Raw genomic sequence first — 22,239 nt, 5'->3', positions numbered from 1 at the left:
AATGAAATTCTTACAATACACGAGATCTCGCGAATATTTCAGAAACACAATACCGTATTCGATATAGATATTTGTATGTATGTATATGTGTGTGGGGGAGGGAGGAAGGGGTATTATTGGGGAGGAGACGTTCCTCTTCTTGTAGCTCTCAACCGGTTAGCTTCTACCGCCCATAGCCTTTGGAAATGGGAACGAGAGACTCTTCAAATTGGAGAATAGTATTAATCGAGACTAGTCCCTTTTTCCTCTCTCTTTCTCTTTCTTCCTCTCTCCTTTTATATGTATGAAAGCAGCAAGAAAGAACATAGTACTTGGATGAAAATCCTACCTATTCTTTCTTTCTTTTTTTTCCAAAGTCGTCCTCGATCTTTTGTAAATTAGCGTGATAAAGCCATCAGGTAAAATACTCTGAATAGTAAATTTTAATCCTTTCTTTTATTATTACCGTAATGTTAATTAATAATCCTTACGTCATTCGAAAAAATAGGAGATTGAAATTAATTCGAGATTATTACATTATCCTTTTATTTTTATTACTTATCGAAGATTTAGAATAAAACAAAAAAATACCCTAGTAGCACAAAATATTGAATACATGTGTATTTAATATTAAAAAGAGATTTAATGTCTTTTTAATATTAAATACACATTTATTGAATATTTTTCAATATTTTATGCTACTAGGATAAGTGGACTTATGTCATTAAAAAAAAAAATAAAAAAAATATTACTCGAATATAGAAAGTAAATATGAATTAGCAAAGAGAGCAATACGATGATGAAAAAACAAGAAGAGAAAGAAAAAAATAACTTCAACGACGTGAAAATATATACATATATAATATATTCGTAACGTTTAACAACGTATGAACGCGAGAATGATCGTTTAACATATTCGAGTAAACATGTGCGCCACCAGCGAAGTGTGTGTGTGTGCGTGCGTGCGTGCGTGCGTGCGTGCGTGCGTGCTGGCAATGTAGAAAGGAGGCGCTTAAATCGTATCGATGACCTTTATTTAAAATGACGAAAACGTCAGGGCAGTTTTCTATATAAACGACTTTCTTGCGAAATCGTTGAACACCATTATATATACTCGTTCCGATCAATGAAATCTCGTCGTCTGGACTTTTCCTGCTACATAACGTTCTCTCTCTTTCTTTCACTTTTTCCCCATTCCTCTTTGGGGCCCGCCTTTTTCCGTCCTCTTCTCTTCTCGATATTTTTATACGTTGTTGTTGCTGTTACTCCTGCTGCTGTTGCTGTTACTACTGCTGTTGCTGTTACTATACTGCGAGAGAGTTTCGATTCACATGTCGCGCTTTTTGAAACCCACGCGACCAAATGCAGGGGCGGCCCACGCCACCGGTCTCTGTCCGGGAACTCGTTCACCCACCTTCGACCTCGCCCCTTTGCATTCGCCACCACTATCACCACCGCCATTACCTCTTTCTCCATCACTTGGTTTAAAACCTCGAATAGAACGAGAAAGAGAGAGAAATCTGAAAGGAAGAAAGAAAGAAAAGAAAAAAGAGAGAGAGAGATAGTTGTGGCTATTCGGCGAACATTTCTGACAGTCTTTTCTTATCCGTTTACCAGAAACGTTTCCAAAGATTCGTGCAAAAGTTTCTCTTTCACGATCTATTGAAAAAAAAAAAAAAGAAAGTGTTCTTATAGAAGTATCGTTACGTTTTTGTAATATATTTTTCGTCAGATCTCACGTTTAGATATTTAATCAAGAACGGAACTTGGCAGTGAGCGTGAATTTCTGGTGTATTCGTGAATCATTAGCGATGACTTCATCCTCCTAACCTAAGACTTCTTCTGCTACTACTATTATACGATCTATCTTTGTACGGTGATTTAGTATACAGAAGAAAGTACTATGCATTACATCTGTTACTTGCGGATAACTTATACAATATTTTTCGATTCTCACGAGTTAAATCTTTTAAAAGGTGTTAAAAGTTACGGAGTATTAAATCTTATGTATATAAGGTTGTGTGCATCTGTTAAAGATTTTTGTTTCTTCTTCTTCTTCCTCTTTTTCTTCCGTATGCCTCTCGGAAACTGGTTGGTGAATCATTAGGTGTCGCGTTAACTGCTGCATCGGCCAATAATAAACTTAAACTCCCTTAAGTCGTCCCAGTGGCAGCTACGGGTAAAGAGAAACTTATTGACTCTTGGAAGTTAGCCTTTGAGATTGTATCACGCAAGGATAGACAGGTTTCCGGTCTATCTTGCTGATAGTGCTTTGCAAAGATTTCCTTGTCTCCCTTAGAAGGAGATTGCTGTGTTTAATCAGGAAATGACGTACAAAGACGATCAATTCATCTGCTCATTATCGAACTGATTAACTCAAGATCATTACAAAAAAGTGCTGTAATAAAATTACAAAAAATAAATAAATTTGAAATATGGCGATAACAGCGGTTACCAGTTGTCTTGGTCCACCGCCTTTGCCGCCTGGCAAACGTTTTCTTCAAAAATCATCAAAAAAACTTTCATCGACCTATCGTAGTTTTCGCGATCCAGCTATGGAATCTTGGTTACCAAACGGAATAATTGAAAAATCTGAAACTAAATTGTATCCGTGTGAATCTCGAACACCCACGATTGGAACGTTCATTCCTAGCGGTACACTCTTCAGGAGTCGTTCCGAAGGGAATCTTGGTACGCGTAAAACCGGCACAAATCTGTTCGCTGCTACTCCACTCGACAAGTGCATCAAAGCGATTTATGGCAGCTGGCGGAACCTCATGCACCGTAAGTGTCTCTCTCTCTCTCTCTCTCTCTACCTCATGTCTCCTTTTTTCTTAGGAATAAGTAAGTAAGTAAGTAAGTAAGTAAGTAAGTAAGCAAGTAAGTACTTACTTACATATGGCACGTGTCTAGTGATCTTGGTAAAATCAAAGCCTAGTTGGTTGGCTAGCTGTAGAATATCCGTTTGCTTGACTCGAGATCGATGGAAAGCTGTTCGACGAGAGCCTGTTTATGGTTATGGTAAGAGAAGAGATGACGAACCCTGACCCGCCTTGTCCCGATAGCTGTCTCGATACGCAATACACTCAAAGAACGTTCAACGAATTAAAAACGACAGACGGAGATGGATAGTCGGTTCTTTATTATTTTCCTTTGCGCGACTAATTGCTCACTGTTCGTTGGTCTATCGTCGATAAAAGAGTACTCACTTACTCTTACGACCTAAGAGAAAGATTATGCTTTCTTTGTGGAACCCCTCCTTCAAGTGGTAGAGAATGAAATATTAGGAAAAAAAAGATAAAATATTAAAAGAAAGTGAATATTTTTTTTTGCTTTTATTCAATACTTCCGGATACACGAGAGTGGGTTGAAAAGTATTGAAATTCGAGAAATAAAACCTGAGTATTTTTTGTTTTAACTAAAAGTGAGTTTTACCTGAAAAAGAATTGTTTCTACGTTAGGCTCAGAACTTTTCAACCTATGTAATAGGTCGAAATTTGCTTTTTAGTAAAATCCTCAAAAATATAAAAAATAAAAAATGTTAGAACTAGCTTATATTTGCATGAATAAAATTCTACATATATTCGATTCTTTTATTATTATATTTGTCTAGAACGTTAATGTATTTGTCGGTATCAAAGTTCTGTTATAAAATTGCAAAAAAAAAAAAAGAAGAAAGGAATGGGAAACTGATCAAAGTAAAATAATCAAGGTCGCATTTGACGTTACATACCATACTGTGTGTCGTGTTTTAACAAGAGAGAAATTGTTTCGATCGAAAACCGTATCAGCGTATTGGTTGATCGTGCTTCGTCATTCGTCGATAAACCATTAAAACATGTTATTCAAAATATATACATTTATAACATGTATGCATATTTCTGATTTGCGTACATACTACCAAAGCGAGAGTAGGCAAAAGCTGAAAGGTTGCGTTTAACGGCTTTTACAGAATGGGGAAATAAAAATATGAATTGGCGACTCGGGGTAAAGACTCGCTTTTAATCGACGGGAAAAACGGCCAGGGGAGTTGGGGTAGGGGGAGTATAGGTAATAGCGAAAACAGATAATAATCCTCGAGGTCTTCGTACGAATCGATGTTCGTTTTATCGGGCTATCCTTTTTCATTTATCGTCACATTTTATGCATCGTTCAACGTCGAAGAGTAGTAGTACGACGGTGGGCGTCGACGAGGAACGCGATTGCGCTCTCTCTCTCTCTCTCTCTCTCTCTCTTTCTCTCTTTCTCTCTTTCTCTCTTGTGACCGTATATATCTCGCGGTACACGTATGCATGTATGTATATACGCGCGAACGGAACGGAACGGAACCTGAACTCTCTGCTGATCGAAAGAGAATGAGAAAGAGAAAGAGAAAAGGATAGCCAATGAAAAGGCAGAACGAGGAGGGCATCGTTACGTCGTCGAGAGGACGGCGTTACTTGCCGGCAGCGGCTTCCAAGCTGGCTTTGCTTGGTTACTTGCTTGCTAGCTGGTTGCTCTCGGTGGCATTACTCGATAAGGCGCATTTTCTCGCGAACCTTATACCACATATTTACACATACACATATATATGGATATGTATATATGTATTGGTAAAGGCAGCTGCCTGCCAGCGGGAGAGACAGGCCTGAGTTAACTTAGATCAACCGATGACTATGACGATGACGACGAGGATGAGGATGAGGATGTTGGATGAGGATGATGACAACAACGTGATGAAAACAGACACTTGAGTTCTGTTCTCTACGAGGAGGGATGTAAAACGACTTTGTCGATTATCATTCGATCCAATTCATTTTTCCTAACAACGTTTAAAGATCGGAGAGAAGTTGGTAGAGGAAAGTTAAATATCTTAAGTGTAGAGAGTAAAAAAAGAGGAGTTAGGGAAGATTATTTATTTATTTTTTTTTATTTTTGTTAGGTATCGGAGTTCTAGAAAATTATTGACACGATCTCTAAACAATTTCACGGTAAAAAAAAAGTAAAAGATATAGGGAAAGTTTATTTATGGTAATAAAATAATCATGTTTTGTATATTATAATATAAAAAAGTAAAATTATTGATACCATTCGAAATCACGCTAAAAAAAGAGAGTGTATGCGTGTATGAGAGAAAGATCATATATCGTAATAAAATATATCGACATTTCTACACGTATTAGAAAATTATTAATAGAGAGAGAGAGAGAGAAAGAGAGAGAGAAAGAATCTATTTTATATTATTATTTATATGAAGAAATTAAGATAATATTTTTCATATATATAAATATCACTTAAATGTTAGAAAATGACTGTAATATTCTAACATTCCATTAGTTAAGAGTTTAACAACTTTTAGTTTTCTATTCTTTACGAAGGAGAATATTTTAGTAGGTATTTGTTCTGCATTATACCGAGATAACCAAGAAAGAAAACAAAAATGTAAGAGATAATAAGAGAGAGAGAGAGAGAGAGAGAGAGTAATAAAGGCGGAGGAGGAGAGTTGAAGTAGGAGGAAGAGGAAGAGGAAAAGGAAAAAGATGGTGAGAAGGAGGGGAAGGGAAGGGTGGTCAAGGGGTGGGGAAGAAAGATGGAGAAGTAATGAAATCGGCCGACTTTGGTTAGCGAAACGACGACAACGATGACGATCATTTTCTCCGAGTCCGTTCGAATCGAGTTTACGAACTCGTTCCAAGTGCAGTCCCTTCTCTATTCGTGCCACCTCCTCCCCCTCCCCCTCTTCCTTCACCTCCTTCTCCGCCTTCGCTTGTTCGTCCTTCTCTCTTCGACTCTCTTCTTGCATTACCTTCTTTTCAGATTTCGTAACCGAGCTTGACCGATCTCAACGACGAACGAAACGAGAGCGTCCTCCTCTCCCATCGTCACCCTCTCCTCAATCCTTCTTCTGATCTTTTTCTTCCTCCTCCTCATTCAGCACCTCCTTTTACTTCTTCTTCTTTTTTTTTTTTTCATTACTTCGTTCACCATTTTTGGATCGCAAGATATCCGATTGCGGAAAATCGATCTACCATATATAGGTTGTTTCATTTCGATTGATCCATTTAAAACGTAATCGTTAAACGAATGCTCGTTAATTTAATGCAAGAAAGATAGTCGAGGTCACGGACATGTGAGTATTTAAGTATATGTGTATAGATACCATTACTACTTGTCAAGAATTCGGAATTTTATACGTTAGTTATTAGATTGTCCCAAAAATATCTTCCTTTTTTTTGGTGATAAATTGCATAATATTGTATGCGTAATATTTTTTATGTTAATTTATTAAATAATTTCACAATTCTAACTTTATATTACCTTTTTTTTACTGTGTATTATTCAACATAAAAAATATTGTGCATATAAAATTATATTATAATTTAAATATATAATATAAATATATAATATAAATATATAATATAAAATTATATTTAAAATATATATTAAATATTAAATAATAAAATTAAAAAATATAAAATTATATTATATATAAAATTATTTAAAAAAAGAAAAAGAAGAGAAACTTTTGGAGCGACCTAATTTAAAAAAATTTATTAAAAAATATTATAAATTAAACCAAGATTAGATTTATATTTTAAATACAATTTACGAGTGGTATGTGTATGTGTGTGTAAAAATTAATTAAGACTAATCGGTATTTATTTTTGTTAGTTTTTCTTTGCTTGCTATGATAATTGAATAATGTTCTAGTTGATAGGAAAGCTCTCGTGTAAAACAACGATGAATCGTATCAAAATTTATCAATATACCTATTATTAACGATAAGCTGTATTAAACTTTTTAGTTTGTAGCTGTTTTCTTTCTAAGTTTTTTTTTCTTTCTATTCTTTGTAGAGAGAAGTAGGAAGTACCTTATGGTTCCTCTCTCGCAACGTGTGTCCGAGTACAGTACCAGCATGTCCTTTTTCTTCATTCTTGCTCAAGCTCGTCTGCCCAATTCTAAGAATCGAGAGAAACCCGTTCGTTCGAGCTATGTCGGTTTTATCGTTTCTTTTCTATACACAAACACACACACGTATACATTGGTTATGTACGTACGATAAAAGGAGGAAGAAAATTGCATAAAATAAGAGAAATAAAGAAAGAGTTAAAATGTTGGTTAGAAAAAGGAACGAGAAGTCCCTTCGTTACTGTTATATATATATATATATATATCTTTCTTTGTCTCTCTTTTTTATTTTGTCTTTTTCTATCCACTCTTCTTCGATAATAATAGGGAGCAATATCCGTCCGGAGTTACACTAAACTGGCATGGCTGGGCCGAGTGTGTTCCTGTTGCAGAACACCGGCTGTTGTTTCTCTCGCTAAATTGACATTCAAGTAGTATATTGGTTCTTATCGTGGTTAATGACGTTTGCCATGACTCGATCGACTGACCACTACTATTACACTAAATAACAATAACAACAACTCTTATTATTCAAAGTAGCCTGGCTGCATTTTGCCATTTATTCGATTATGAATTTATTTCGTTTATATTTTTCCTCCCCCCTCTATAACGCGTATGAACATCGTTCATACGATTTTTTTTCTTCAACGATTATCTCTCCCCGAATTAATTAGCGAGTGAGTCGGAGAAAGTTCTTAGAAAAGGGTCGATCAAAGCCAACTTGTGTTATACATATCTTTCTTTGTGTATAATACGTGCACGAGCGCGCGTATGTATATATATATATATATATATATATATATATATATATATTTGTGTGTGTGTGTGTGTGTGTGTGTGTGTGCGCGTGTGTGTGCGTATCGTATAATAATTATCGTATGTTTTATTTTAAATAAACTGGGCATCGTAATTTAGATAAAAAGCTAAGGCTTTAGATAAGCAACTTATTACGATTATCTATCGGACGTATTATTATCTATCTTCTATTAATATCTGTATAAAATATATTGATCTAAGCGTTGATAGGATATACGAAAAAAGAAAAGAGAAAAAAAAGGTAGTATGTTCCTTCTATCTTTTTCTCTATCTCTTTTTCTCTCATGTTCTTTTTATTCGTGTTAATTAAACGGTGTGTGGTGCACTCCCCACACGTCATGTTGTTTGTTACACGCGTTAGGACTGCGAACGCGATAAAAAGTCATGTCTTGTGTGTATGTGTGTTGTATCAAAGTGACGTATATACGATGTATCGAACTAGGAATGACACATGTGTCACGTTGACACGTGCTAACACGCCTACGCCGTAATTCTCTAATGATAGCTTTTGAATTGTCATAATAACTATTTCCAGTTGGCGTTTTACCGTCTTTGACCGTTCTTCTTCCATCTAACTCGAACTAAGAAAAGAAATGAAAAGAAAGAAAAGGAAAAAAATGATGATTATGATTATGATGATGATGAAGAAAAAGAAGAAGAAGAAAGAAAATAGACGATTCAATATTTGAAGTAGAGCCTAGTCATTTGCATGACGACTTTAACTCTTCAACGACATCGTTAGTTCGATATTAATTTATGAAAAGTGACTTAAGAAGAGTATAGTACTTTTCTGTTCTTAAAGAATTCTTTTCTGTATTGTATTTTCTTCAAAAAGTTTGAGATAGAAAGTATATTGGTACGGGTAAGCATACACAGTGAGTAATTTTTTTTATTCTTGAATGTTAAACAATTTTTATTTTGTGTGTGAACAAATGATGTAATAAATATTTATTTATATATTATTTTAATTTATTTATTAATTAATTTATTTATATATTTTATACTTATATATTATCTAAGGTATAATTTATTCAGTTACTAATCAATATTCAAATCACGCCAATTTAAAATTTTCTATAATATTATTTAATCATTAAAAAATGTTTAAAAATAAAATTGTAAACTATTATCAAATTAAATACAATGCCACTAAATTTTACAATTTTTTTCTTGATGAAAAAAATTAAAGTCGATCATTGTATAAGAATTGAGAAAAGGAACTTGCTGTACAACAAATTCCAGTTGACTATAAAAGAGACGAATGAACAATTTAATTTGGTTTTATCGAGATCAATCGTTTTCTTATTTTCTTCTTCTTCTCCTTCTAAAAAAAATTAAACACAAAAGGAAAAAAAAAGAATCGTGTCGCAATCGATTCTAATCGTTTTCGTTTAGAAACTAGTCGGGTCCAATTGGTGGGAAGAAACGTCGTCTTCGTCCTCGTCGTGAAGTAAAGTAAAGTAAAGTGAAACGCAGGATCGAAATAACGAGAAAAGAGAGACTTTCGTTCTCGATCGATCGATCGTACATACCCGTCGTACGTTCTTTCCGTACCGTAATTCCGCGTCCCTAGCTAAGGTTGTGCTCGTAAATTACCCTCGGTCCATCGGCCGAGCATCGCAAGGAAGAAAAGAAGCAAAGCTGATCGTTCGTTGGCCAGGCAGGCACACACAGTACGTGCATTGTAAGTAAGCCTTCGTTAAGTTGTGTGCCACGTATCATCGATATATACACACTCACACGTGTCCTTGCATACGTGTGCATACGTTTGCATATGTATATGTATATACAACCAGTGAATATAGGTGCACACCCGTGTGTTTACGCGTAGAGTATAGGTATATGTTGTGTTTACGTATTTTTATGCGAATACCGGGTGTGTACGGGTGTATTTGATGGTGATGGTAATGGTGATGGCAATGGTGTAGTGTCTATGTGAAGTTTGTAGAAGGTAGGATATGTGAGCTCACGTAAGCAGTAGCAAGGAGGGACCTTCGCAGAAACGATCTGGAAACTGGCACGTTCGATGCCGAGCGTACGAGGACTCGAATGAACTTTGTGAACTAGATCGTACGTTGCACACCACACCACCCCCTCCTTCCTCCCTCGTCGCGTATCCCATCGTAAACGGAGAGGCAGAATATAAACCAAGCGACTTTTCGATTAACTTTCAAGTCTCTAAGTATATTGCTTTTAGGGGGAGTTACCTTTAACTTTGCTTATAGACTATCGAAGAAATAAAACTAATTCTCACATAGTCGTTTGAACTTTTCTAATTGTAAGTTTATTCGTTTCTTTTTTTTCTTTTCTTCTTTTTCCCTAGAGAAATAGAAAAAGAATATCTTGAAAAAAAGTATTTATTGAGTTATTAGTTTTGTTAATCGATTCTAAGTTCTATTGTTTTTTCAACAGGAGGGAAGAGGATAAGATGGTAATTTTTTTTTGAAGATTGTCGAAGAAATAAAATTAATTCCTATGCTAATTTAAACTTTCCCAAGTTTTTTCATTCGTTTTAATTAGAGAGAGAGAGAGAGAGAGAGAGAGAGAGAGAATATGAATGTGTGTGTATACGTGTTAAACGAAAAAGTATTTAATGTTTTTAGTTTAGTTTCGATCGTACTGATTGGCATTCATTTCAATAGTTTATTTATGCAAAAGTTATTTGGGGAAAGTAAAATAAATGGGCAGAAGAAAGAAAGAAAAGAGAGGTGTTGATAAAAATAAAAAAAGAAAAAAAATGCAACAACCAAAAAACCTTTGGAAAGTTTGGATTCAACTTACTCCCTGGTATACTTTAATTAGCAAGTTTATTTTCGAGGAATAGTAATCATCATCATCATCATCGTTCGAGGAAGTTCGAGAAGGATGATGATGTGTACGTGTGGAATTATTTACGAACACTTATCGTATTTCTTCTTAAAGTAAGTCGAGCAGAGATCTATACACCGCGTATCTATATTTACGTGCCTTAAGGATCTTCTCTCAATGTGGATACAAAACGTGCTGCTGTCTTTAAAAGCCTTTTCAAAATAACATTTCAACGTTCCTATCTTATATATACGTATTTAGTTACGTGGGCGTGTATACACGCGTCTTGCATACAGTAATAAATAAAATTATATTTACACTAATTCAATTTTATTATTTATCAAACAACATTCTTGATATGCATCATCCGGTTCTTCGTTTATTTTTTTCTTATTAAATATAAGGTGGTGTTTCATATTACAGTGGAACATTACAATAACCTATTTTCAAAAATTTGTAATAATTAAATTATAATTAAATACAATTACAAAATAATAATTTAACCTGTTTACAATAACCTATCATTTTCTTATTACTCATACATATTTGCAAAAACTAAATATATTTTTCCTCCACCCAAAAATTATTAATTATACAAATATTATATATTTGCAAAATCTAAATATATTTTTGTCCCACCCAAAAATTATTAAATTACAATTTGATTTATTTATATTATATTTTGGGTTGTATGGGGTGGAAGTAGGTGTAGAAGGAAATATTTCTTGGATACTTTTGTTAGGTACTGTATCGTTATGGTGAAGATAGCATAATAGTATTTACGGAAGGACCATATCGAAAACACATGACACATTTTAAAATTCTAAAGTAAAAAGAATATAGTTTATGTACGCGTTAGAAGAACGTAGTTGTTAAGACTTTTGGAAGATGATCTTTCATCCAAAGATTCCAAAGACTCCAAAGACGATGGACGACGAAAAGTCCAACAGAGTAATACATTAAAAGACATAAGAGGAGCATGTCGAAACGAGCGCGGTTTCTCTATCCTACTTTTGTAAACGCTCATGTTCGTACTTACCTCGACAACGACGACAACGACGAACGATCCGTTCTTCACGTTCGACTTTGTACGTAAGCATACACCGTACACACTTACTCACGTGTGTATACTAAAGGTATCTTGCATTTAGCGAGAATATGTGCTTCGACTTCAACTTTATCTTACTTTCGAGTCTTCGTTCGAGTTTCTTTTCTCCCCCGTCCGTCCGCCATCCGCCCCCTCTTTTTTATTTTTTTTATTTTTTTTTATCAAGGTTATTTTTTTATTTGAAATATATATATATGAATATTTTTCATTCATTTATTAACACCTGGAATCTATAATAATAATAACCATGTCGATAAGGTTGTTTATTTATCGGTATTTTTTAAATATTTTTCATTTTTTTTCTTTAATATTTATAATAAAGAGTTTTTTGTTATAAGTGTGTTTGGTATTTTATTAATATATAAAATTAATATTAAAACATCAACGAGAAAGCAACCTTATCGTCATCTTATACCTATTATAATATATATATATATACTGATGATCTATTTAAAATGCTATATAATGTTATTATTTATAACAATTATAATATTTATATTTTTCTATTAATAATTAATTTTTTATAAAAGAAAATGTTTCAAGATACTGAACTTTAACAGATTACAAAAAAATGTTATAATAATAATAATGATAATAATTATAAATTGTATCGCGTTCTTTATGTAGAATAAACATTCCAGTAAACCGGCAAGATCGTTAAGAAGAAATAAAGCGCGCTAGAAGATTAATGCAATTTTGCAAGAGATGCACGAGTTAGATGTGGGTCGTGTTCTCTCTTTCTCTCTCTCTCTCTCTCTCTCACACACACACACACAATGCAACGAAGTACATAGCACGCCCATCATCGTCTCGCATACCACGTCTATTTATGCCAAAGATAGTACGACTGCTCGGATTTTATTTCGTTTTGTTTCTACGTTCTAACTATATCAAACGTGCTTAGTGGACATTTTAAAAAAGAATCTACTTTTTAGATCTCTTTTTTATCTTTGCCTTTGTCGTCACATTTGATAAAAAAAATAAAAAAAACTATTGTATCATCCGTTAATTGAGTCGCATATGATAATCTTTTCGATAAGAATAAAAAAAAAGAAAAATAATTTAAAAAAAATATGATTCCTTAACGATTTGTCAGGAAATGTAACCCATCGTCATTTGACAAGGTAAAATTAAAAAAAGGAAAAAGAAAATACAAAAGGAATAGAAAGGATGGTGGTAGTGGGTCGAACTGCCATTTCCAGTCGAGTTCTTTCAATCCCCATCAAAAGAGGACACGATGTCGGAAGAGAAGTGCGAAGTAAAGAAGAAGTAGAAGAAGTAAAAGTTGAAGTAGAAGTAGAAGATTCTTTTTCAAGAGACACAAGAGGCAAAGTATTTAAATTTTGTAAGCAAGCTCAGTGGTTCCTTGGGGTGTCCCCAAAGTCCTCTATCTTTTTCTTCCTTCTCTCTATCATCATCATTCTAGTCTCTTCTTCATTATTCCGCTACGTAGCAGCTATACTCAGCGAGATAGATATAAAAAAAGAAAAAGATAGTTCTCGGAAAGAAGAGTACCAAAGAGACACGAGATGACGACTCCTCCTTGTCTCTTTGTCCCGTCGAAAGACATCAGTTTTTCTGTGTTTGCGCAACCAATTGACACAGCCCGTTGACTTTGACCTCCTCCTCCTCTTCTTCTTCTTCTTCTTCTTTTTTCTTCTTTAACTCCACCTTCTACTCCTTCTACTTCTTCTTCCTTGTCCTATATATCCCCTCAAGTCGCGTCAAGTTCTCCTCTCTCTCCTTTCGCACCTACGCCAGATAAAGGAAACCTTCCTCGTCCACCTACGAGCATTGAAATCTTGTGAAAGAATAATGTTAATTATCACGTGTCAAGTAGTCAAAAAAGCTACTACTACCTTTTCTTACTTTTCACAAAACTCGCTTTTATTGTCGGATCATTTCTTTTCTTTTTGTTTATTATTTCATTCAACTAACTATTGGATTGTCCTGAAAGTTCATGCCGATTTTGACGGAAGATTAAAATGCAACGCATTTAAGTTTCTTCTTTTTTGGTATATATTTATTAAATTATATATAAGTGTCATTCTGTTTTACAACCTTTCTAGGGGGGGGGGGGTAACATACAAATTTTCTCCCTCCAGAACTTTTTAGGTTTTTCAGCAAAAAGAACTTTATGCCACCTATCGAAAATCAGCACGAACTTTCCGAACAACCCAATACTTAACATTGATTTATATTTCTGTATTTCTAACTATTTTCTAATAATACTTTTGAAGAATGAAATAAAATAAAGATGAAGAAGAAAAAGAAAATGGTCTTGTTTGATCTTGCAAAATATTTTTTTGACTTTTACACCATTTCTTTTCCTTTCTTTCTCACGTTTCTCAGAAAGATGAAGAAAGGTCCGTGGGGGATATTTGGCATTGTAAACTTTTACGTCGTCTTTCCGTTCGTTCTCTTATCGTGAGTGACGTAAGGCAACGAGTTTGGTCAGCCAAGAAACGCTTGGGGCAATAAACCTTCGAGTTTCCGGAATATACTTTCAGGTTGAGAGTAGTAGTAGAGAAATAGAAAGAAAGAATGAAAGAAAGAGAGAGAGAGGAAGAAACAAGTCTGAATTTAGACGCTGTCGGTGGTGCTTTAGCATCTTTCTTTTTCTCTTTTTTTTCTTCCTTTTATTTTTTCCCCTTCTTCTTTCTTTTTTTGTACAAAACCACCCTCAACATCATCCTCGTCTTTGGAGAAACGAGAAAGGTAGTCATTGTCGTTGAGTAGAACCCGCGACTGTTGTAGGTTATATATCCGCGAAAAGAAATGATTAGGGGAAAGAGAAAAAAGAGAGAGTGAGAGAGATATATATGAAGTGTGCGTGTTGGTAGTGTTCGTTCATACTTCGGTCTCTTTCGTCGTCGGCACGGCGACGAACGACGACTACTACATTCTGGTATTGAGATAATTAGAACGGCTGGTGTCGTCCTCCTCGTCATAGTCATCATAGTTGTCGTCGTCGTCGTCAACGTTGCGTTACATCAAGAGTGACGTAAAGGAGAGAAAAGAAGAGAAAAAGAGTGAAAGGGGGAGAAAGAGAGAAAAAAAAGGGGGAGCCTGTTGTAACGATTCAAAGAGGCGAAATATTTTCTTGACGCTTTCTGCTGCTACTGCTGTTACTATACTTGAGGATACAACACTGTGTTGTAGTAGTCTTCTTCTTCTTCTTCTGCGGCAGCATCTCGTGGTTTGCTGCTGTTGACGGCTGCCAATAGTTATGTTGTTGTTGTTGTTATTGTCGTTTGTTTCTTTGAATTTTATATTACGCGCTTTACGAGTACGCAACATCGGTAAAACACAATGGAAGACGTGATTCATCGGGATTGCATCTCTCTTTCCTACCCATTCTTTTTCTTTCTTATATTTTCCATCACTGTAAGAGAGAGAGAGAAGAGTCGCGTTAATCAACGAACTGCAACGAATCGTTGCCTCGTTATCTTTATAGAAAAAGAGAGGAGGGTAGGTGGATAGGAGGAGGAGGGAAGGAAAGAACGAGGAGTAGGTAGTATATGCACATATGCATTGGCGGTGATCCAATGGGCTGCAGTAAAAACTTTTATCGATTTTCTCATTACGTCGCATTCTTAAACGACTTAACGTAATGTGCTATTGCTGGTGAAAATGATGCACCATTCTTGGAACGGGGTCTTTACCGATCCTGCCCAATAATCGACTTTAATTCACAACGAGCGCACAATCATTAAAAGGCTCTCGTTTCTTTCTCGAATCTTCGTCGAGAATATCTTTCTCTTTTTTTTGTCAGGCCTCGTCGTCGTCCATCGATCACGCTAATTTTAAAATAAATGCTTGTTCGGTGATAAGAAGACGAGAACAATTTTTCTGACTTTCCACATAAATATTTATTTCCAATATTATTTTATTTTGCATCATGTTCCAATGTTTCATCTGTTTCAAAATAATATAATAAATTTAATGAAGAATATATGACCTGTAAATATGAAATATATTATTTATTTTTTGTTTGCTTATGGCGAATGTAATGATTTTAAATGTTATTTATGAATTTTTTTTTGAATGTTCCAGTTGGCGGTATGAGCCGGCCGTCGAAAGCCGTCACTCAGGCGAAGAAAGTAGCGCCGCCGGCCGTACCTGATGTATTTCGACATTCTGGTTCTTCGTTTGGTTCGGCCGGATATGCGAGCAGCGAAGATAGCTGCTTCCTCCCTGGAAGTGGCGGGGGTGGTGGTGGCCCGGCCACCGACGATGCTTCTTATGGGATGCCATCTGGAAAAAGTCCGGGTCCTATTTTTACGCACCCTGGATTTGCCTTTCCACCGGTTGTTGGCAAATACGCCCACGCGGAGGATCAAGGTACTGAGAAAACGTATTTGAACAATTTTCCCTTCCTTTTATTTTCTTTCCCTTTCTTTTCTTCAATCCGTGACCGTATGCGAACAATCTCAATTGACATGGTCTTGGAAAAACGATCAAATGTATCTATTCAATTTGAAGGTATCGACATGACCCAAAGTCCCGGAAGAGATAGCCCTGGTAGTTCGGGATCGGGTTCGGGTTCGAGACATTCAACTGCGTCTTTGGATTCTGGAAGAGCGTCTGGATATCATTTGGGTCCGCGCGGACCTGGTGCTCTCGCATCATCGCCGAGGTGTTCCATCAGCTCCCTTGGGAGCCATCCCGACAGACCGGCGGATCTCGACGTCGTTCACGCTTGGCTGACCGAGCTACAATTCGAGGAATACTTTCCCCTCTTTGCTTCGGCGGGTTACGATCTTGCTACTATAACGCGCATGACGCCGGAGGATCTCACGGCTATAGGTATATATATATATATATATTTACACATGTTGTATATTTTTGCTATTGCATGAAATATTTGTCTTCATCACGTTTATAATATCGTATCATTTGTTTTCACAGGTATTAAGAAACCCAATCACAGGAAGCGTTTAAAAGCGGAGATAGACAATTTGAATATAGGAGACGGATTACCTGAGCACGTACCTGGTTCGCTTGAGGAATGGCTCAGACTTTTAAGACTCGAGGAATATCTCGGTGCTCTTCATCAACAGGGTATGCGTTCGGTCGAAGACGTTACGACACTTACTTGGGAGGATCTTGAAGACATTGGTATTGTGCGTTTGGGTCATCAAAAGAAATTGCTATTAGCTATCAAAAGAGTTAAAGATATTCGAGCAGGCAAACGCATACAACCTTTGGATCTCGCACGTCTCCCACCTCATCCTGGACACACGCAGGTGATTAAACAATATCAATGCTAATTTTATTCTAATCCATTTCGCCAGAAATGTATGATCTTTTTTAACGAGTTTTTTCTTATACAAAAAAAAAAACAAAAATATATTCAAAATGGGAATAATACGAGAAAAACATTGTAAGAGATGTTAAGGATCTTTACGATTCAGCGAGCTTATACAGAGAGATCAAGTCACAACAACCCCTTAATTTTATTCAAGGCAACAGTTTGCCTTCGACGGAACCAAGAGGTAAAATTTGCATTTTGATCGGTTCTCAGGACGTCGTTATTCAACGAGGCGGTCCCGACTTGCCGTCGCCCGACGAGGACTGTTCCTCGCCTGTTTTAAGATCCTTCCAAAGGGGTGGAAACGAAGGAAATACCGGTGGTGCTTGGAGGAGCATGTACGCTGCTCTACCGAGTGATTACAATACGGTGGGAAGAGGTGGGTCTAGAGGAAAGTCTTTGGAAAGCTTGGAAGACGCACCGCTTGGTTATCCACCCTCGCCGGCGCCACAATCGCATCCACAACCTTTAGATTGGCGCCCGCGAAGCTTTGAGGATGGTGATCTCACTCCTACGAACGATGCTTCAGCAGTAGATGCGGGTGGAGGAACTCTTCCACGTCCGAGACATTGTTTGGTTCGTCCGCGGCCTGTTGCAAAGGTATAATAACAATCAAGTTGATTGTCATCGATTCATTACAGTGTTCGTTAAAAAAAAAAGAATTTAAGAATTTAATGATAGAGGAACGAATGTATATGAATAGATCTGACGTCATGACGTTTCAAAATGTAGGTCACCGCGACACCAGGGCAGTTCAAATCGCTGCCCCGAGATTTCGACAACAAGTATCAATTGACGTATGGATTGGAAAGTAGTCCGCATCTTCCAAAACGTTGTCCACCATCCCCACCTAGACGACAAAGTTCGAGAGACACAAGTGGGCCAACAGTCGTAACTGTTGGTGGTTCGACCGTTGGTGACGTCGTTATAGATTGCAGCGGTCCCGTGCCTACTGCTTCCTGCGAGGATCATCATCACCAACATCAAACGCATCATCATCTTCAACATCATCATCATTTACATCATACTCCGCCTCCCCCACCAGCACCAGCGCCAGCATCTTCCACTTCTCAACCAACTAATCGACCACCGTCCTCGATGTCACGTTCCTGGGGCAGTGTCAGCGTCAATGTTAACGAGGAACACGAATTAATTGCCTCGCTTGCTCTGCAACATCGGAATGGATCCGATGCTAGCTTTAAGGTATTATTTTTCAATCAAATTTCTTACATAAGAGAAAATTCATTGGTGTGTTATGATTATTGGATATTAACGTGAACATCTGTTTAAATGTTTTTTTGTAGTCGAGTTCAAGTACAGAATCAGACTCGTTACCATTTGCTAACGAGAATGCTGGTACAATAAAGCAGAGAGCTGCTCGGGCCCAAGAATACGCGACGAGTGGTGGTGGTGGTAGTGGTGGTATCGGTAGTCACATCGTTGGACATCATTCAAGCAGCGGTGGTGGTGGCCTTGGCGAACCTGCCGATGTTCTCAATGATATTGGAAATATGCTTGCTACATTGACCGACGAATTAGATGCGATGCTCGAAGAGGAAAAACGTCAGGGCCTGAATTCATAATCGTCACTGCCTTTAATTTTGCACTTTTTCAATTACTTGCTATTAAACTTCCTACTAGCGTTGCCATAATTGACGGCGAGTTCACACGGAATCGCAACAATTATTACCTAGGAGATAATACTACACTACACGTGAACTTAGAAACTTGACAAAGATGGTGTAAACAACAAAACATTTGTTATAGTAGTAGTCACCGTGAAAAGACACGGGGGCTGATACACGGATAATTGAGAACGACCTGAGATAATACGAAAAAAAAGAAAATGAAAATAAAAAAAAAGTATTAGAAAAAGATAGAAAAACTAATGATACAAGGTGACCGAATTGATAAATGAGTCCTTTACGCCTTCGAAATTTTGTCGCGGATGGCAAAAAGAAAATAAATGAAAAATCGTTAATTTTCAATATGGCGATAGATGGCTCAGTTTAAATGCGTTTGCGCTACGTCGATTTAACGACAAATGTAGTCAAATTATGTCACGGAATATAAGAGGATATTTATATGCGCTAAAAAATGCGTCAAAAATCGTCGATACGACGAAATATTACGAATATGCCTTTTTCTCCGCGCGTTTGTATTTTTCGATTGGGTTTTTTAATCTGTTTCTTTTTGTTTTTTTGTTTGTTCGTTTGTTTGTTAATAATTAGGGAGGGGAAGATCTTTATTTTTCTATGGGAAATATTACGAACTTCCATTGAAGTTTCCAGAGATATATATATAAGCTGATTTTGCAGCACAGTTGCACAAGTTTTATTTTTATTTTGAAATAAATTTTTTTTTTATCACCACACACACGGAAGTAAAGTAATTGTATCGTATTTCTATTTTTCTTTTCATTTTATATTTTGAAACATTATGGTGTCATTAAAAATGACACACGATCGGGATGTATATTAAATTGATTGATTAATACGATACGTTTCTTCGCGACATGTATTATATATTTTTCACGAAAGCAATTTTGTTAAAAAAAAAAGAAAAAAAAAAGAATAAAGAAGAAACATAAATATTTGCATACGTACAAGAAATCGTGGGATAGGGGTGAGGGTTCGCGAATAATAATAACGGATTTTGATTCCTTGCGAATAATTCTTACAAAGCGTAATAGTTGGAGCCTTTTGAAACGTTTAGAAACAAAAAAAAATGAAATCTTACCAAAAAAAAAGACTGAAGCATCATTTTCTCTGGGAATTTCATAGCAGCAGATATTATATCACGTACATGCATACTTACATACATACATACAACATACATGCATACATTCCAACTATCGACTTTTCCTTTTTCACTTCCGTCCTTCCGTAGAGACTATATTATAATGTGACCGGGACCTTCGATGACCGTTATGACAACTTAAATACTTATTGTGTAAGGAAAAAAAAGTTTCGCGTTCCGTACTCGGATTTATACCATATAAATCATTCACTCTCGTTATAGGCTACGCGATACGACAAAAAAAAAGAAAAGAAATGAAAAAAAAAAAAAGAAAAGAAATGAAATGAAATGAAATGTAGTTACCAACTATTTCAAAGTTAGGCGACAATACATACACATATTCACGATCGTCACATACACAATAAAATTTTAGCAAGGAAAGAGGAGAACTTGAAATTCAAATAAACGTCTTCAATTCGTCTCGAATTCCTTCGACGAAGTTCCAACGTGACTTTATTATAAAAATAATAATAATAATAATAATAATAATAATAATAATAATATTAATAATAATAACAATAATAATAATATAAATAAATAATAATAATAATAATAATAATAATAATAATAATAAATATTAATAATAATAATAATAATAATAATTGAGAGAAAATAAAGCCGACCGAGAGTAAGATAGAAGGAAAGGAAATTATGAGAATGAAAGAAAGAAAGAAGGTTCTTTGCCAGCGATCGAATTTTTCAAGGCAATACGGTTTTAGCGGTGAGACATTATTACTGTATGCCAATTAACATTTTGTATTTATTGTCTGTACTAATAAACATAGTGACGTACGCGTAATTCACTATTACTGTGTGTGGTGCGACCGTATGGTGCGGATAGTATCCATACGTATCAAATCAAATCGTAATCGTAACAATGAAACGTTATGTAATAACACACAGTGTCCAGGTGCTTATTGCTCCGAATACTGGTGCGTACTGAGACTTCTATGTAGGATTGTAAGAAGCATGAAATTTAATAAGGAAAGAATATAAAATAAAATAAAATATTAAGTTAAATAAAATAAAATAAATAACAAGTTAAAGGAATAAACGTATTATAGAACGTGAGTTTTTAGTGAGAATAAAAAAAAGAAAAAACTGTCAACTAGGTATTCATTGTCATGATTGAAATATGGAACGTTGATCAAAATATAAGATACGAAAAAAAACTGATTGGTCTATTTTACCAATATCTGAAGAAATGCCCGTCGAGGTCTCCGTATGGACCAGTTTCTTTGATTAAAGAAAAAAAGATAGAAAAATAGAACAAAAGTAAACGAAAAAAAATAGCGTGAATTGCGAATGGAACACGTTGGATGTATTTACTTATTGTAATCGCTCCTCTGATGCACTTTATTATATTTTTTTTGCCTCGACATGGGTCATTGCTCTTAATTGGATTCAATTATACGTTCCACCGACATGACAAAATAAAACACACGCTGTAGAACACGTAAATACACACAGAAACATGAGATACACTTATAAACTTAGAATTAATGGATTTAAAAAGGAAAGAAAAAGAAAAGTAAAAGAAAACGAAAAAATCGGGCACCGCCAACAAAGCGCAGTGCGCAGATTTGTCTTGTTAACTACTGTAGTTATATAGTTCTATACATACATATTTATATATATATATACCATCGGCGAGCAGTGAATTTTGGGGGAGGGGGTCGTGTTTTGCGGTGCTAGAGGATTGAATATATTTTATTTTTGCTGTTTTGTTTTGTTTTAATTTCTTTTCATTTTGTCAAGTTTTAAAAATGATGTTTATTAAATTATAAAATTTAACATAAATCATTGCTTGCGTTTATCATGATATATATATGTATATATAGAATATATATTACGATATACATAGAAGAAGAAAAAGAAGAAGAAGAAGAAAAAAAGACATCTTGAAGTGCTGAGTGACGGATCGAGAGGATCTCTGCGAACGACAACAAATACTCGTGCGATCGTCGTTTTCTTTTTTCTTCTTCTTCTTCTTTCTTTTTTCCGGACACCTCTGACAAATTCTTACCGATTATGATTTCGGTCGAGTAAGTTTGCTGTTGTATACTATGATCGAGAGGTGTTCATCTTCTTCTATCGAAAAAAACCCGAAAAAGACATACGAGAAGAATATTCTTCGAAGATGGGAAAACGACGATAGAATGATGATCCACTACCCCTCTCCTCCTCTTCCTCCTGTCCATTCCCTTGTTCCCCCATACCCATCTCCTTTTCCACTCCATCCTCATCCCATATATATATATATATATATATATATATATATATATATAGCAAATGGATATCGACGATAAAGATGAACGTGACTCGTGTGTTTGAATTTCAAATATTGATTAATAATAATATTTCCTCCCCTTAATTTATATCATTCGTTCCTCTCGTTAGAAATATTATATTAGTAGAGATTCTTCCTTAAAAGAAATAACGCATCTTCCATATCGTATACTTTATAAATGCGATCAGTCGTACTTCCTCGTAGGTAGTTTAATCATTATTGGAAAAAAGAACGAGA

The 22,239-nt window shown here is 35.6% G+C and overlaps 1 protein-coding gene across 2 annotated transcripts in view; it reads left to right on the top strand.

Moving 5' to 3' along the window:
- The window catches only part of ckn (CRK like proto-oncogene, adaptor protein), a 52,408-nt gene extending 30,440 nt beyond the window's left edge, over positions 1-21,968 (top strand). For both annotated transcript variants that reach the window (XM_015333931.2, XM_015333927.2), the window contains exons 2-7: positions 15,656-15,943; positions 16,085-16,408; positions 16,511-16,848; positions 17,127-17,513; positions 17,646-18,116; positions 18,218-21,968. In XM_015333931.2, coding sequence (XP_015189417.1) covers positions 15,664-15,943; positions 16,085-16,408; positions 16,511-16,848; positions 17,127-17,513; positions 17,646-18,116; positions 18,218-18,496 — 2,079 coding nt within the window. In that variant the 5' untranslated portion in view covers positions 15,656-15,663 and the 3' untranslated portion in view covers positions 18,497-21,968. The remainder of the gene's footprint in view (positions 1-15,655; positions 15,944-16,084; positions 16,409-16,510; positions 16,849-17,126; positions 17,514-17,645; positions 18,117-18,217) is intronic.
- The last annotated feature ends 271 nt before the right edge of the window (positions 21,969-22,239 follow it).

This window comes from Polistes dominula, unplaced genomic scaffold (genome assembly GCF_049000335.1).
Source record: "Polistes dominula isolate Pdom_NZ unplaced genomic scaffold, Pdom_raw_medaka contig_31, whole genome shotgun sequence".
Classification (NCBI taxonomy): domain Eukaryota; kingdom Metazoa; phylum Arthropoda; class Insecta; order Hymenoptera; family Vespidae; genus Polistes; species Polistes dominula.
This window is presented reverse-complemented; position numbering and strand designations above follow the sequence as displayed.